A 16,735-nucleotide genomic window follows, 5' to 3' on the forward strand; every position below is an offset into this window, starting at 1 on the left:
GTTAACAAGTGTATTCTATTAATAGACATAATAGCAAAATCTCGAGTTATTAATAAAAATACTGTGACTGATATTGGCGATATTTTGCACACCTCTAACTAGTAACGTAAACATCGTACATCTCCAATGAACATCTATTCGTTCGTGTGCGTTAAAATGAATTTTTTCAATGTAAAAACAATGGAATTAGTTAATTAAAATAAGTGAAAAACATAAAACAAATACAATGCTAAACATGTGTAGTAAAAGTAAGTGGCTAAAGTGTTGCAAACACTGAGAAATATGCGTGTGAAAATTTTCAAATTGCTACTCGAGCGATGGTGCTCCACTGGACACAGAGAAAAAGAGAGAGAGCGTATGAGAGCAGAAAAATCAATAAAAATTATCGTAGCATCGCGATTAACGCGAGCAAAACAAAGAGCGTGCAACGAATGTGCGTGGAATAAGGAAACAGAAAATGAACAGCCGTTAGCTGTTCCCGTTTCAACTTTTGCTGTAGATATGTAGATACCATGGCCCAAATGCGTTGGCAGCAAGTGCTTGAATAAATAAAGTTGTAAAGCTGATGACAAACCATGAGCAAACAAACTGCGCGTTAAGTAAACTTCAAACAGCTGTTGCTGTTATTGTTCGCGCAATCAGTGTAAATATTTGTGCTTGATTTATTGATAAGCTGCCAAAGCAATAAAAGAGGCACTCGGTTCACTTAACCCCCATTGAACTCGCAACGAAATCTACTCGCTGCACTCTCGCCCACGCTTAAACATTTCCTCAGTGCGATCTCCCTCCCACCCGCACACACACACCCATACACACAGAGACAACGTTCGCACGCGTTCGCTTACTTTATTGGGACTGTGTGTGAGTGTGTGTGTTTGAGTGTGTGTGTGTGTAAGCATTGCGCTTTGAAAAGCTTTAAACAATTCATATGTGTGTTTTGAGAAGCCAAAGCAAAAACAACGATAACAATTGTGCGAATAACATTACCGGTGATTCACAACCAACAGAGACGCTAATTAAAGCGGGTGCAATTGTTAAAATATGGCAATAGAATGTCAGCTAAACGCTGACTTGATGATGTGATTTCAAGCACTTAAGTAATTCAATTTATCGTGCACATTTCCAGTTTGAAAGCCAGCAGTAACACTAACAACGACAACAACAACTGGAATACGGCGCATACACACACGCACGCACAGTCACAATCACATACCTGAGATATGAACGTTATGCGCAAGCTGCGCGGCGGCTCTGCCAACACTGGCGGCGGCAGTGGCAGCGGGAATGCATCAGGCAGCGGCAGTGGCAGTGGCAGTCCCAGTGCGCGTAATGCCAGCGAAGACGCACTGCTGGATGCACGTATTCAGATGAGTCTGGCCACACTGAAAAAGCTCTTCAATGAGTACACGCATCCCAAGGAACCGCTTAGCGAAACCGAACGCGATGGCAAACTCTATGAAATGCTGCCATTGTTTTGCAAAGTAAGATTAATAATAAACAGATGTAAATATTTTAAATAATTGCATTTGTCTTAATTATTAACAGGTGTTCAGCAGCTGTCCCGCCAATGATATGAGCGAAAAGTTCTGGGATGTGGTCGCCTTTTGCCAACAGGTTTCCCGCCTCATGGTCAGCGAAATACGCAAGCGGGCATCGAACCAAAGCACTGAGGCAGCCTCCATAGCCATTGTCAAGTTTCTGGAGGTGGAAACAACGGAGGACTCCAGTAGCGGTTGGTTGCTCTTGGCCACCTTGAATCTGTTGGCCAATGGCGATGTCTCGCTCATACAGGTGAGCATGCGGATAGTATTGTTTTCAAAATATCTATCTTATATGTTACATGGAACGATTCCCTCTCCTCTACCCAAACTTCTGTTTTGACACACTCAATAGACTCCTGGTACTTTTTAAATATAGAGACTAAAAATGATTCATGGAACTCCTCAAGATCAGTTGTCATGTATATAGGAACCCAAAGAGACCGACCTTTCTTTTTATCACATATTAAATTCTTTGCAGTAATTCTATTTAAGTCAATTGCATGACTAATGTTATTTACGCTTTTATAAACATAGTTATCTTTTACACATTTTCATACATGGGACTATTTATCAGGGATCGTAACTGTTATGAGTTTTAAAATAATTTAATTTTTAATTAAACAAAGGTTGCAGAATATGAGAAATTTTTCTGCAAACTTAATTTAAATCAACTTTATTCTAATTTTTTTGCAGGTCATGACAGCAGCAGCTGTGCCCTCCACCCTGGTAAAGTGTTTGTATCTGTTCTTCGATCTACCACAAGTGGAGGACGATGAGCCGCCTGCTGAAGGCGCAAGTGTCAGTGATTTTAATGCCCATGAGCGTCGAACATTGTTGCAAAAGGTATTTGTGCAGCTGCTGGTGAAACTATGCTCGTATCCATATCCAGCTGAGGAGCTAGCTCGCATGGACGATCTAACGTTGCTCTTCTCGGCCATCACCTCGCCCTGTCCCATGCAGAATATCGTGTGGCGCAAGAATGCGGCCGAGATACTGACCACCATCTCAAGGCATGGCTTGACCGATGCCGTTGTTACTTATATACATTGTAAGATCCCTTCAGAAATCAGTGCAAATCATTAAAATTAATCTTTTATTTTATTTGCCATTCTAGCCAAGGGTTGCATGGCGCTATGCGTGGACAACATGCAACGTTTGACGTTTGGAAACCCGCTGGAAATAGTCGAAATGTTTGTCACCGTGTTCTGTTTTCTCAAGGATTCTAGTCAAGTATCACAGATATTAATGGACGACTTTCGTGCCTCCCAAGGCTACGTATTTCTCAGTGACTTTTTGCTCAAGTAACCACAAAAGAATACTCAAAAAAGAACCAAGTTAATAGAACCTCTTTCTACCCTATAGATTCGATAATGCACGCAGTCAAACTCTGGAAATCCAGGCAGCTATACGCAATCTGGTCCTGATGATCTCATCCCTCTGCATGTGCGGCTTCTACGAGCTTCGTCCGCCGGCTTCACAGTTCAACACGGTGTTCAAGCTGCAGAACTTTCAACTGCCACAGGCAAGTTCACGGGAGACGTGTGTGCGGAATGTGTATGCATTTCAGGTACTGCAGACGGTGTTCCTGAAATCCACAACGCCAGCATTATGTTGCACTATACTGGATGCCATATCTCGTGTGTATCACTCGGAGAATGCCAATTATTTCATACTCGAATCGGAGCAAACGTTGAGTACATTTGCGGAGCGCATTCATCAGAAGAGTCCACAAATTCAGGAGAAGTTCTATGATCTGCTCGAGTTTATAGTCTTTCAACTGAACTTTGTGCCCTGCAAGGAGCTAATCAGTCTGTCCCTGCTACTTAAACACAATCAATCCACCTCGTGCAGCATCCTCTGCCTCAAAACGCTTCTCAACATTTTGCGACACAATAGCGTATTCAAGGATGTCTATCGTGAGGTGGGAATTCTAGAAATCTTTGTTAGCTGCCTCAATCGCTATGCGGATCATGTGCGACACATAACCGACGGTGATGAATCGCTTGTTGTCCAACCAAAAGCAGAGCAGCAGGAGGATCTGTTCGACACGTTGGGCAAGCATGTGTTGGAGGCACTCACAATGCTCCTCGGCGGCGGTGCCAGCAATAATGCACAGTTGTTCCGGGAATATGGAGGAGCAAAGTGCATCCATGAGCTGGTTAAATTCAAGCATTGCCGACCACAGGCATTGGGCATCGTACGTGAGCTGATACTCTCCGCAGGTGGAGACGACGACATGCTCTATATACTGTCACTGATGCACAGCATCAATCCGCATCAGGTGGAGTTCAAAATACAAATACTCAACATGCTGTTGGGCTGCCTCAAGGATTCGCATCGCACACGCACAGTTTTTCGCAAGGTTGGAGGCTTTGTCTATCTGACCAGCGTCTTTGTCTCGCTGGATGGGAGCATGGCACAGTTACAGCCGGGCATTGCCCAGCAGGATCTCATTCTGTTGCTACAAATTGTCTGCCAGACGCTGACAACTGCAATGCGCTTCGAGCCAGCGAATGCCAAGTTCTTTCATCAGGAAATCTGCAACAGTTCACTGTGCGATACGTTACGTCTCTTGGGCTGCTTCGGAAGCGACACAGCCCTACAGGATTTTACCGGCACCTATGAGCCCCAGCAGACGCTACTAAAGTACTACCATGACGTATTCAGCGGTGATATTTTGAGTTTCAGGTGAGTGTCTACAATATCTGTAAAAAATTGCAATCGGATACTGACTTGATTGCAATCATCAAAAAGATTTAAATATATTATATAAATTATGCGAATTCCATCGAACTGTTTGCAATTTTTAGCATTCCTGCTTCCTACAATCATACTTCACCTTCAGCATACTAATTATAGTTCTCTTGCAGCTTTTCCGAGGATATTCCCAGCTCATTGTCCTACATCTGTGTGGTATTCCGACTGCTGTACAGTATTGCATTGGATAACTTTGAGTCGCCTAATTTGAGTGGCGTCATTACGCTCTTTAGTGACCCAACGCCACATACGCGCTCACCCAGCAAGGAGCTAGCGGCGCCAGTGCATCCCAGTCAGTTGAATCTCACGCAACCCGCACCGGAGCCACGCATTGTGCATCCTGGAGTGGTGCTCTGTATGCTACAGCTGCTGCCCGGCGTGCAACACGATGAGGCGTCTCTCCAGGCTATTCAGCTGCAGGTCTACCTAAGTGAGATCATTAAGTCCTTGGTTCGCAGCGAGCGCAATCAACAGATCATGTGCGATCACGGCCTGGCCGAGCAGCTGCTAAGGCTAACACATCATGCTCTGGCCGAGGAACTGCATCCGCTGCACGTGCCTATGCAGTATATATTGGAACGACTGGCTGCCCAGGCACTGCAACCTACAGAACTGCGCCAGTTTCTGCGTCTGGGCGAACCCTTGTCCTGCTCGGACATTGATCTCCAGCAGCCGTATCGACAGGGTGGCCCGGTGCCATTGACGCGAATTAAGACGCTCGTTTCGATGACAACGCCAAGAGATTTTCGTGCTCACGGCTCGAGTACGCTGCCGCCGTTTGTGGAACTGGACATGTCTGCCGAGGGATTTGGCTGTCTGTATCTGCCATCACTGGCGCCTCAGGCCACAGCCACAGCTGGAGGCACCATTGATGCCAACACCATTGGAGGTATCGGTGCAGGTGATCGCATCTTTCCTCCGCAAACGGGTCTCAGCTTCTCCACCTGGTTCTGTGTCGAAAAGTTCTCGGATCCCAAGACAGATCCACATTGTGTACGCCTGCTGACTTTGGTTCGCTCCATTCACAGTCCTCGCGAGGAAAATTTAGCCTGTTTGTCTATACTGCTCTCAGCTAGGGATAAGGCTATTGTGGTCTCCACACAGGAGACTCTGGTCACGCCCAGAAAAAGTAATAGCCCCTTTGTAATTAAATAGTATATGGTTGTGACATCTTTATTTACCCTTGCTCTATTTTCAGGCATTGGCGATTGGGAGCCGGAGGGATCGGATGATGGCATTGCCCGCATCTGGTGTCCAGATTTATTGCATGAAGGACAATGGCACAATCTGGTTGTGGTGCTCAACCGTGCCGTGCTTAAGAACTCTAGTTTATCCCTCTATTTGGATGGAGTGCCCATGCACACACAGAAACTGCACTACATTGCCCAACATCCAGGCGCAACGACCGCCAATCTTACATCGGCAACACAAATCTTTGGCTATATTGGCACACCACCCATTTGGCGTCGGTATTCTCGTCTCTGCTGGAAGCAGGGCGTCTGTCATTTGCTGGAGGATGTGCTCACGCAGCAGACAGTGCAGACCATCTATCAGCTGGGGCCGCACTACATGGGATCCCTGCAAGCTCCACAGTTGGGCAAACAAGCTGAGCCTCTGGCGCCTCTGGTGCCCGAAGATCGGGTGCTTCTCGGACTAAATGCGAAGGCCGTTTCAAAGTTAACGTTGGTCAAGATACGTAAGGTTTACAGTCGTGCGGATAACAAGAGCATTGCCAAGCAGCTCAATATGAATTCCCATGAGAATGCTACGCCCATCAAGTGAGTATCATCGGCTATTTCCAAATCACAAAATACTAACTTAGTAGAAGCGTTGATCTTTTTATGTACAGTGTCCAACTAAAATTAATAATGAATATCAAGTAAAACTACACATTGATAGAAAAATAATTGAAAAATTGAAATTTTTGAAAACTTCTGTTTTTACATTACTTAACTAAATTAAACCCTTAAATTAATCGTCCTTATTAGTCAGACTTTTGAAAAATTCAGTTTGGTAAAATGTGATATTCATGAATGCTTCAAAAATTAATTAAAAATACCTTAACCCATAATGCGAATAGTACCAAAATATTCTTTAAAAAACGTCCCCACTTCTCATCTTTTTACTAGAATTCTGCACAATTCGGCGGGTCACTTGGCTGGCGCAGGTCGCTCACTTGGAGGCGTTGTTGTGGGCTATTTGGGAGTACGTGTGTTTAGCCCGCATCCAGTTTCGGCGATGATTGACACCGTTGGAGGCTGCAATGTGCTGCTGGGAATAATTGCCATGGCACAGGATGTGGAGTCGCTGTATGCAGGTGTCAAAGCGTTGACCTGTGTGGTGCGGAGTAATCGAGCGGCACAGGCGGAAATGGATCGCAAGCGATGCTATCAGACGCTGGGAATGTTTTTTAAAAAGAAGAAGCATTTGCTGAACTCGCACATTCTGCACTTGACTTTTGGATTGGTGGGCACCGTGAACAGTGGTCACGACATGTCCGCCATTCCGAATGTGACTGCCTTTCAGGATTTGCTGTGCGATCTGGAGATTTGGCATAATGCTCCAAATGGATTGTTGCGCTCTTTGTTGGAGCATCTGCTGGAGCTTGTTGTGGAATCGAATGAGAAGAAGCAGAATGTGAAGATTATGCGGGATTTGCAGTTGCTGGTGAAACTGTTGCACATTATAACCCACATTCAAGATCATTCCACACGCGAGATACTCTTCAATCTGCTAGAGACTCTGCTAGGCGGACAGCCCAGGCACACGGATCTTCTGCTCTTCGGCCAGTACGTGGCCGCCAAGTTGCCTCGCATGCAAGATGCAAATGCGGAACGTGCAGTATTGTTGCCTAGCATGAAGCAACAAGCTGAAGATCAGGATGGCACCGCCCAGAATATATACTTGCGCAATCGTTGCCTCTCGTTGCTCCACGGATTGCTGTTCACGCCTCGCAACACCGTCAACTACGTCATCTGCGATGACATCTCCAAGACACTTGGCATGGACTGGTTGCTGCTCTTTATGCAGCCCCATGTCCACTTCACCACAGTCATCATTTCAGTCCGAATCCTGGTGGTAATCTGCGCCAATGAAAGTTTCTTAGTTCGCTTTCGGGATGCAACCCATAATGGAGGATATCTACGCTTTACAGAAATGGTTTCACAACGCAAGATGCTGGGATTGGGCGCCCAGCAGCTCAATCAGCGGCCCAGCAATGGCACTGGCACTGTGATCGTGGCCACGCCTCAAAATACCATACAGCATTTGCCCACACAAATTGCCGGAGAGGTGCGGGCGGCAGCATTAAATATACCCGGTGAGTAGACGATAAATTCCATTGGAATTGCAGTTCAACATCAAATATAACAATATATATCGTGATGTAAATCCCAATTGTGAATCGAGTTTTTTTTTTCCAAATGTTTTTAGGGGAAAGTATGAACAGGGATGGAATAAAATTGAATTTTCCAATTTTGATGCATAATCAAAAAGACTCAAAATAACTATAAAAATTGACATTCCGCAAGGAAATTGGTTAAGATTTGGCAAAGTTATGCCGGTCTGAATTTTTTGAAAATGTGTCAAGAAAAATGGACAGTGATGGAAGAAAATTAATTTTCTAATTTTGATACAGAATCAAATTAGAGGCCAAATAATGATAAAATTGACATTTCGCAAGGGAATCGGTTAAGATTTGACAAAGGTATGACAGTTGGAAGATTTCGAAAAAGCATCAAGGGAAAGTTCCGCGACAATCAAGTTGTCCATTTTTAAATTTTTTTTAACATCACCCTTATTAATCATTCATACATAAAGAATTATAGATAAAATACAATTTAATTAAAATAATAAAATTACTTGCAGGTTTCCAGTTGCTCGAGTGGCTGATGCAGCATCATTTGGATGTGCCGGAGCTGTATTTTCTTGTGACTGCACTGATTATGGGACAACCTGTAAAAGTGCTAGCCACGGAGCATACGAAATTCGATTTGGATCGCGTCTGGTCATTTCTATGGGGTGCGCCAGTCTCGGCCAATACGCAGCTGCCCAAGTTGAATGTCTGTCCCGAGGGCATCTGTGTCCTGCTGTCGATGGTGCGTGCCATTGTGCATAGCGGAGACTGCGCCTCCTGGTTACATAGTCATCCAGAGACAATAATTCAACTGCTGTTCAGTCTGTATCAAAATCTTAACGACTTTACACCCGTAATGATGGCTGGAGATGTGGTCACCTCGCTGGTTGCGGTGCTTTTCCCGCAGGTTTCACGATCTAGCGATTCGCAGCCAAATAGCGGTGCTTCCACGCCCACCGATGGCACTGGCAGTAGCTTTGTCCTGCCCCCGCCGGAATCCCTGCACGCTGCTGTTGCCAATCAGCCGCAACTGACGGCACATCCAGTGCGCAAGTGCATCATTGATTTTTTGCGTGTGATTGTTGTGGATTCATTGGGCCTCAACATGCACGGCAAGAGCACGCCTGTCATTGATCTTGTGCTGGATGCCGCACCGGAGTCGGCAGAATTGCCACTACAGGTGCAATACCAGACGCAGATCATCATTGCCCTCATGGATCATTTATTGGCCGCGGATGTGCTAGTTGGGGAACAGGCGGCGCTGCCGTTAGTGCCACTTCTGCAAAGTCATACCCAACACATTGCTCCGAATGTCTTCTACCTGACAGCTCGAATCGTGGACAAATTATGGCAGGGCTGCCTCACCAGGAATCCCCACGATATCTTTGACTTTGTCATCAAATTGATTGGTCAGGCCAAGCGACGTTCTTCATCATTGTCGCTGGAGCACCTGCATCATTCGCTGAATCGCAGCATTTTGTTTCTGCTTTCGCGTCCCACCGACGACTCCATTGCCGAGCAGATGAGTGTCCTGGAGGCACTTCACAAGATCATACAACATCGTCTGCTCATCTTTGGCGCTGGCAATCATGAGCTAGAGTTCATTGGATGCCTCACCTATTGTCTGCTGCAGTTGACAGCTGATATGAAGATCATCCTGGAGCCGGCGACAAGCCGCAACACGACCTGGCATGTCAACCCACAAACGGAGACCACCGAACCCAAAGACGAGGACCTCAATCAGCTGCAGGTAAGTCTGAAGAAACTTGATAAAATCCAGTATATTAGCTAGGGTCGTTTATTGGAAGTCGGAGCTTAAAAAAAGAAAATGCATTTTTTAGAAAGAATGTTAAAATTTTAAGGTATCCTGAGCACAGGATCAACTTTAAATATACATGTTTTTTATAATTATTAATTTAAACTCTTATTATTTATCTAAATAAAAAATAATAAAATGTTTGATGAAAATCTCACAATTTAAATAAAAGTTATTTTTCAATTTTAATTGTATGATTTTTAAAGATAAATTAATGTTTAATCAACCACTTTCTTACTTTCATAATAAAAATAAGAGTTATTCTATAAGCACTTCATAAAAATCAACAATGAACTTTATTATACTGAATATTTTATATTTTAAAAATTATAATCCCTACTAATATAAATTTAATTCTACCCCAAAGGGTCGCAATCTGATTGTGGGCGCCGCCTTTCGTGTCTGGGAAGAGCTCTACGTGTGTAAGAAGCCCGCCATTGAGGAGGTCTTTAAGATATCGCTTACCCCACCTCAGGCCAACTCCAAGGCGCCCGATTTGCAGACCACGCGGGAGCAGGTTATGGAGCTGGCCTCTAAGCTGTGGTTTAATTACGTGGAAGCCGAACGCAAGGCGTCCTATCGCGTGCCCTGGGAGCTGCACAATCAGATCCAATCCAAGATACAGAAGGTAACCGGTGGACTCACCCGTTTGGCCAGTCGCACCAAGGTAAAGAAGGATGAACTGGTGCGAACCAAGTCGAATATGAGCCGGGAGTCGGCATACGAGTGCACTGGCATTCATGTCCAGCTGATCAAGGATCTGTTGGAGCTGCGCACTAAGCAATATCAGCAAATGCTGCAACATACGCAGCGTTACGTCTACCAGGATTGGGTGCAATCCGAAACGGAGCTGACACGTGAACGCGGTCTTTGGGGACCAGCGGGCTGTTGCTCCCTGGACAAGTGGATACTGGACACCACCGAAGGACCGCATCGCATGCGCAAAAAGACGATGCGCAATGATGTCTTTTATCTGCATTATCCGTATCGGCCGGAACTGGAGCTGGCCGACAATCGGCAACTTAAGTATAAGGTGGCCTCCAGTTTGGATAGCAAGACCTACTTCCAACATGGCCAACAACAGCCACGGATTCTGGCGGAGGCCGAGCAGCATTTAATTCAGCAGCAATCCTCGCTAGAAACAACTCATCCACACCGTTTGGAGGCAAGCATCTCCACATCGACGCCACCTCCGCCTGTGTCGCCCAAATTGCTGGCGCATGGAGCACCATATCCGCAGGAATCTCTTGATGGTAACGCGCCAGAGGATGATGAGGAAGAAGAGGACACATCCATGACCAGTGACAATGAAACATTTTTGCGTTTGCTCGAGGAGCAGGAAAAGATTAGCTTTATGTTTCGCTGTGCCCGCATTCAGGGTCTGGACACCTTTGAGGGTCTACTGTTGTTTGGCAAGGAGCATTGCTATATTGTTGACGGTTTCACGCTGCTGAAGAACAGAGAAATACGTGACATTGACACACTTCCTCTAGGCGCATACGATCCCATAATACCAAACTCGGGTGGTCAGACGTCATCCACATCGCGTGCTGTAAGCCAAAAGTTGAGACAGTGCTCTAAGTTTGCCTACGAGGAGATTCGTGAGGTTCACAAGCGTCGCTATCTGTTGCAGCCCATTGCACTGGAGGTTTTCTCCGAGGATGGCCGAAACTATTTGCTGAGCTTTCCGCGCAAGGTTCGCAACAAAGTGAACCAACGATTCCTGGCCCTGGCCACTGCCCTGAATGACAATGCCCAGCAATCGGTGGCCGGACAGAAGCGTACGGCAAGCGTGGAACAAACTTCCGGACTGTTTAGTGGTCTCATCGGAGAAACATCCGTAACTCAACGCTGGGTTCGTGGCGAAATCTCAAATTTCCAGTATCTAATGCATTTAAATACACTCGCCGGTCGTAGCTACAATGATCTCATGCAGTATCCGGTGTTCCCTTGGATTCTGGCTGACTACGATTCGGAGGAGCTGGACTTTACCAATCCCAAGACATTCCGTGACTTCTCACGTCCAATGGGCGCACAGTCGGACGAACGCTTGGAGCAGTTCCAAAAGCGTTTCAAGGAGTGGGATGATCCTCATGGCGAAACTCCTCCTTATCACTATGGCACTCATTACAGCTCAGCCATGATCGTATGCTCCTATCTGGTCCGTCTGGAACCCTTCTCCCAACCATTTCTCAAACTCCAAGGCGGTCACTTTGATCTCGCCGATCGCATGTTCCACAGCATCAAAGAGGCCTGGCTATCGGCCTCTAAGCTGAACATGGCTGATGTCAAGGAACTGATTCCAGAGTTCTTTTATTTGCCCGAATTTCTGAGCAATTTCAACAACTTTGATCTAGGCACCAAGCAAAATGGTGAAACATTAAATCATGTCATACTCCCACCCTGGGCCAAACAGGATCCCAGAGAGTTTATACGGCTGCATCGAAGTGCTCTCGAGTGCGATCATGTTAGCCAAAATTTGCATTTGGTAAGTTAACTTTTAAAAATATGTTATTACTTTTTTGATAATTATTAATTTTTTTATTTATCAAATTATTATTTAACCTTGAACATAATTTCTTCTTTTAGTGGATCGACTTGATCTTCGGTTGCAAGCAACAAGGGCCCGCCGCTGTGGATGCCGTCAATGTATTCCATCATCTCTTCTATGAGGGCAATGTGGACATTTATAAGTAAGATAAACATTACTCTAATTTAAGAGGGAGAACCTGTATTAACAACTTATTCATTATTCAGCATTGATGATCCGCTTAAGAAGAATGCGACAATTGGATTCATTAACAATTTTGGTCAAATACCGAAGCAGCTATTTAGAAAATCGCATCCGGCCAAGAAAATGGCCAACTCACGTCACTCGGCGTTGATCGATCCCACGGCTTTGATACAAGGCAACAGCACCGTGCTGCAAACAGATCGATTGTTTTTCCACAATCTGGATAATCTGAAGCCCAGTCTACAGCCCATTAAAGAGCTCAAGGGTCCAGTGGGTCAAATACTTCAACCGGACAAAACGGTGTTTGCTGTAGAGCAGAACAAGGTGATGATGCCACCGTCGTATACCAAATACATTGCCTGGGGATTCGCTGATCACTCGCTGCGCGTTGGCCTCTATGATACGGATCGGGCATCCTTTGTGTCCGAGGCGGCGGCACAGAACTCCGGCGAGATACTGACCTGTGCCTGTCCAAATGCCAAGATGATTGTCACAGCCGGCACCAGCTCCGTGGTGACCATTTGGAAGTTTGATGCAAATCGCAAGAGTCTCAGTGTAAGGCATTCCCTACATGGCCACACGGATGCAGTCACTTGTTTGGCCGCCAGCGCAGCCTACAATGTAGTTGTCTCTGGATCCCGTGATGGAACGGCGATAGTCTGGGACATGTCGCGCTTCACATTCGTTCGTCAACTGCGTGGACATGCGGGAGTCGTTGCGGCCGTGGCCATCAATGATCTGACTGGCGAAATTGCCACCTGCTCAGCCACCTGGCTACATGTTTGGTCCATCAATGGCGATGCTCTGGCCATGGTTAATACGTGCGTGGGCAGCGCTGATCGCATGCAGCAAATACTTTGCGTAGCCTTTTCACAGATTCGCGAATGGGATCAACAAAATGTGGTCATGACAGGCTCAACGGATGGAGTTGTACGGGTGAGTGAAGATCTCTTCTATTAAATACAGTCACTTATAATAGGATTGGTAAAAAGATTAAAAAAGACTTACAAAAGTTATTTCACGACTGTTAAAAAAAATAAAGATAATGAAATCAGAACAAATAAAATAAGGAATAAAAGGTTTTCTTTAATTTCTTCCATGACTCTAAAAATAGGCATTTCAATATTTCATTATCTATAAATTAGCTTTTCCTTATTCTTCGTCCTGATCAGATAACAAACACCGAGCTTACTCAGGAAACAATTATCCCCTACTAAGTAACTAAACACCAGAGCATTATACTTTTCATTACATTCATTAAAATAAAAAAAAAAAGTATCAGAGAATTTTTTTTTTTTTTTAGTTTATATAAAAAGTTTAAAAAATTAATATGAACCATTCGCTTTTGACAGATGTGGTCACTGGAACACACTCAGGTGCCCATTGATCGTAAGCTCAAGCGGGGAGTGGAAGTCGGCTCCCAGGACAAGCCCGAGTCAGGCTCAGTAGATGACAATAAGGCTGATAAGATAAATATTTTCAAGCAAATGAAGAGCCTCTCTCAGCCAGAACCGGAACTTGGTTAGTTGCACACTTAATCCCTCAAAGCTTTCACTACAATTGCCAAACTTTATAGAAATTGTAAAATCCGCTTCGGAGAGCAGCATTTCGGAGTCTTCACAGCACAGCAACGAGTCTAGTAATTCTGCAGAAGCAATTGCCCAACCGGAACTTTCAGAAGAGCGCCGAAAGAGCTCGATTACGGGTGCCAAGTCACTGCATGAAATGAAATCGGCAACCGTAGACGCACCGGGCTGCAGTTTAGAACAAAATACAAATGAAGGTAAGGAGATTGTTAACGAAGTCATCTATTCCAAAGATTGCTAATGTTTGATTTCTGCTTTGTTTACAGAGGAGCACAGCATTCGTCCTAGTAAATCGGACACTAGTTTGACTGATGGCTTCGTTTTGCTAGATAATGACAGACATCGAGGCGAACAGGCGCTTAGAAAAGGTTTATAGATTAATAGCTAATTATTCCCTATCCCTTATCATCTGCAACTATCCTTTTAATTACCCCTTCCCCAGGCTTCAAATGGCAACGTCAATTAATGTTTAGATCCAAGCTAACCATGCATACGGCCTATGATCGCAAGGATAATGCCGAACCGGCTAGCATAACAGCGCTGACGGTGTCCAAAGATCATAAGATCTTGTATGTTGGTAAGTGCAAGCGACAAGACAAAGGACTACTGCCAAAGAGTGAATGCTCATGACGTAAATATAACACTTGCAGGTGATGCACGAGGTCGCATTTTCTCCTGGAGCGTTACTGAGCAGCCGGGACGTGGTGTAGCCGATCATTGGCTGAAAGACGAGGGCGCAGATCAGTGTGTTAAATGTCATGTGAAGTAAGTTGATTCAACAAATTTCATTTGCAAATTCAATTTCACTTCTTTCCATATTTTAGATTTACTCTTTATGAGCGGAAGCATCATTGTCGTAATTGTGGCCAGGTCTTTTGCAACAAGTGCAGTCGTTTTGAGTCGGAAATCTCACGTCTACGCATTTTAAAGCCTGTTCGAGTATGCCAGGCTTGTTATAGTCAGTTGCGCACGAGTTCCCTGGACAACTAGAGACATCAGTTGAAGCGCATTGTGTACCTATTATTAGATAACAAATTGTAATAACTGCGTTTACTTTCCTTAAAAAAAATTGTAACTGTTAAAAGACGTTGGGGCATTAATTTAAATACTTCTTATTTATTATATAATTGTATACGTATTAATTTATAATAATTTTAACCAAAAAATTGTGTTGCGCTAAGAACAACCAAAGGCTGTTATATGATTTTATATACTTTTTAATTTTATTTAGTAAAAACAAAACAAGTTGCAATATTTTTTTATAAATAATTTATACTATTTATTATACACTGAATAAAACCATAATAAGCATTGCTACATACGCAGCAATCATGGACAATTTGTAGTATTGTAATTGAATTGTCTTGTAATATTATAAAAATATTTGACATTCGAATCTATTTTGTGTGAATAGCGTCAAAATTTGTATTAAATCTGACGATCGCACAAAAGTATTGTTATTCAAAAAGTATAAAAGCATAAATTATAGGAAATATATTGTATGTATGTACGTACCAGTAAAGAACAGAACCCAAATCAATAATTAGCTTACCAAATATTGCAAACGAGCACCGCCACTTATATCAATTATAATAAACTAAACAAATTTGTAGACAGACTTTTAATGAGCAGACAGAACACCAAATTAGCACACAACACACAAACCTCACACAGAAAATAATAATTTAAATAAATGTTTATATATACAAATTGGCAAATTCTAAAGCCGAAAATGTTAATAAAAAGACACTTTACTTCCAAATGAATAAAAACAATTAACTGAAAAGCAATGATAAATGTTGATGTAATAAATGGGTCCTTAAAGCAATATTCTAAATTGCTAACTAACTAAACTGATAAATATAATAAAAACGTAATATATGCTAAATAAAAACGTAGTAAATTAAATTCAAGCTGTCATGGACAATTCAAGATTATTTTTCTTCACTTATGAAAATTACATCTAAACGATAAATAGAAGTTTTTCAGCATACCTCAAATTAAAATTCCACTTCTTCTATGCTTTGGACCCCCCTTTATGCTATGACAGCAGGCTCTAAACTGAAAACTTTGTAAATATAAAAGACAAATAATGAAGTAAACAATAAAAGAGATTTAGAAGGAATATAAATTAGCTAAATAAAATGGTCGTAGTGCTAAAAAAAGATATTCGGTATTTTGTAGAGCATCTACATGTTGCATTGATAATAATTTACAAATATTGTATACATGTGACAGCTATATACAAAAATATTTCAATTTAAATATATATATGTACTTCTGTACTGTTTATGCCCAAAAGCGTCTTGGGGAATCCCCTAAAAAATGCAACCCAAATCACACTTTCAAAAGACTTGAAGCACATCAATAAACAGCACATTCAACAACTAGTTATACAACATTTCAACAACTAACCAAAAAGAGACTTTAAGCAAATAACTACAACATTTCAATGAGAAGCAAAAGTAAAAAATTTCGAGTAATTGAAGAAAATACACGATCCCCTAGCCAATTAAGTCTTACAAAAGAGAACACCATCCGCAAAAACAAATCCGAACAAAAGCGAAAGTAAATAACGAAATTACTATAAATATAATAAACAAAAATATATATATATATTTATTGTTAGCTCGTGTAATATGCGAAAAGACAAAATACGATTCAATAAATTGGACAATGTTAACAAAAAGAAATTGCATTCTTGTAGCGTGGGAATGGAGTTTTTGGGGCGACTTTTCATTAATAATAATTTACCAAAATTTCGGACCAAAACAAAAGTTTTAAACGAAAACAAAATCTAATTTTCCCCACATTCTTATTGAACGCTTAAGTTGCTTAATTAAACATGATTTACGTTTAATTTCAATATCTTTATCACGACATATATATATGCATTTATATTGTTGAAATAGCGCAACATTAAAAGGTAACAGCACACAATGACGC

The 16,735-nt window shown here is 43.0% G+C and overlaps 1 protein-coding gene across 1 annotated transcript; it reads left to right on the top strand.

Moving 5' to 3' along the window:
* Positions 1-1,220: 1,220 nt before the first annotated feature.
* LOC117780079 (WD repeat and FYVE domain-containing protein 3) lies at positions 1,221-16,478 on the top strand. The gene is made up of 18 exons (XM_034616476.1): positions 1,221-1,481; positions 1,546-1,791; positions 2,235-2,589; positions 2,656-2,842; positions 2,904-4,229; positions 4,412-5,427; positions 5,497-6,076; positions 6,428-7,617; positions 8,166-9,403; positions 9,837-11,957; positions 12,059-12,162; positions 12,227-13,139; positions 13,556-13,724; positions 13,780-13,986; positions 14,056-14,157; positions 14,232-14,366; positions 14,440-14,554; positions 14,614-16,478. The coding sequence occupies exons 1-18, from the start codon at positions 1,221-1,223 to the stop codon at positions 14,777-14,779; spliced, it is 10,431 nt and encodes a 3,476-aa protein (XP_034472367.1). The 3' UTR covers positions 14,780-16,478.
* Positions 16,479-16,735: the final 257 nt, after the last annotated feature.

The sequence above is a fragment of the Drosophila innubila genome, assembly GCF_004354385.1.
Source record: "Drosophila innubila isolate TH190305 chromosome 2L unlocalized genomic scaffold, UK_Dinn_1.0 4_B_2L, whole genome shotgun sequence".
Taxonomy (NCBI): Eukaryota; Metazoa; Arthropoda; class Insecta; order Diptera; family Drosophilidae; genus Drosophila; species Drosophila innubila.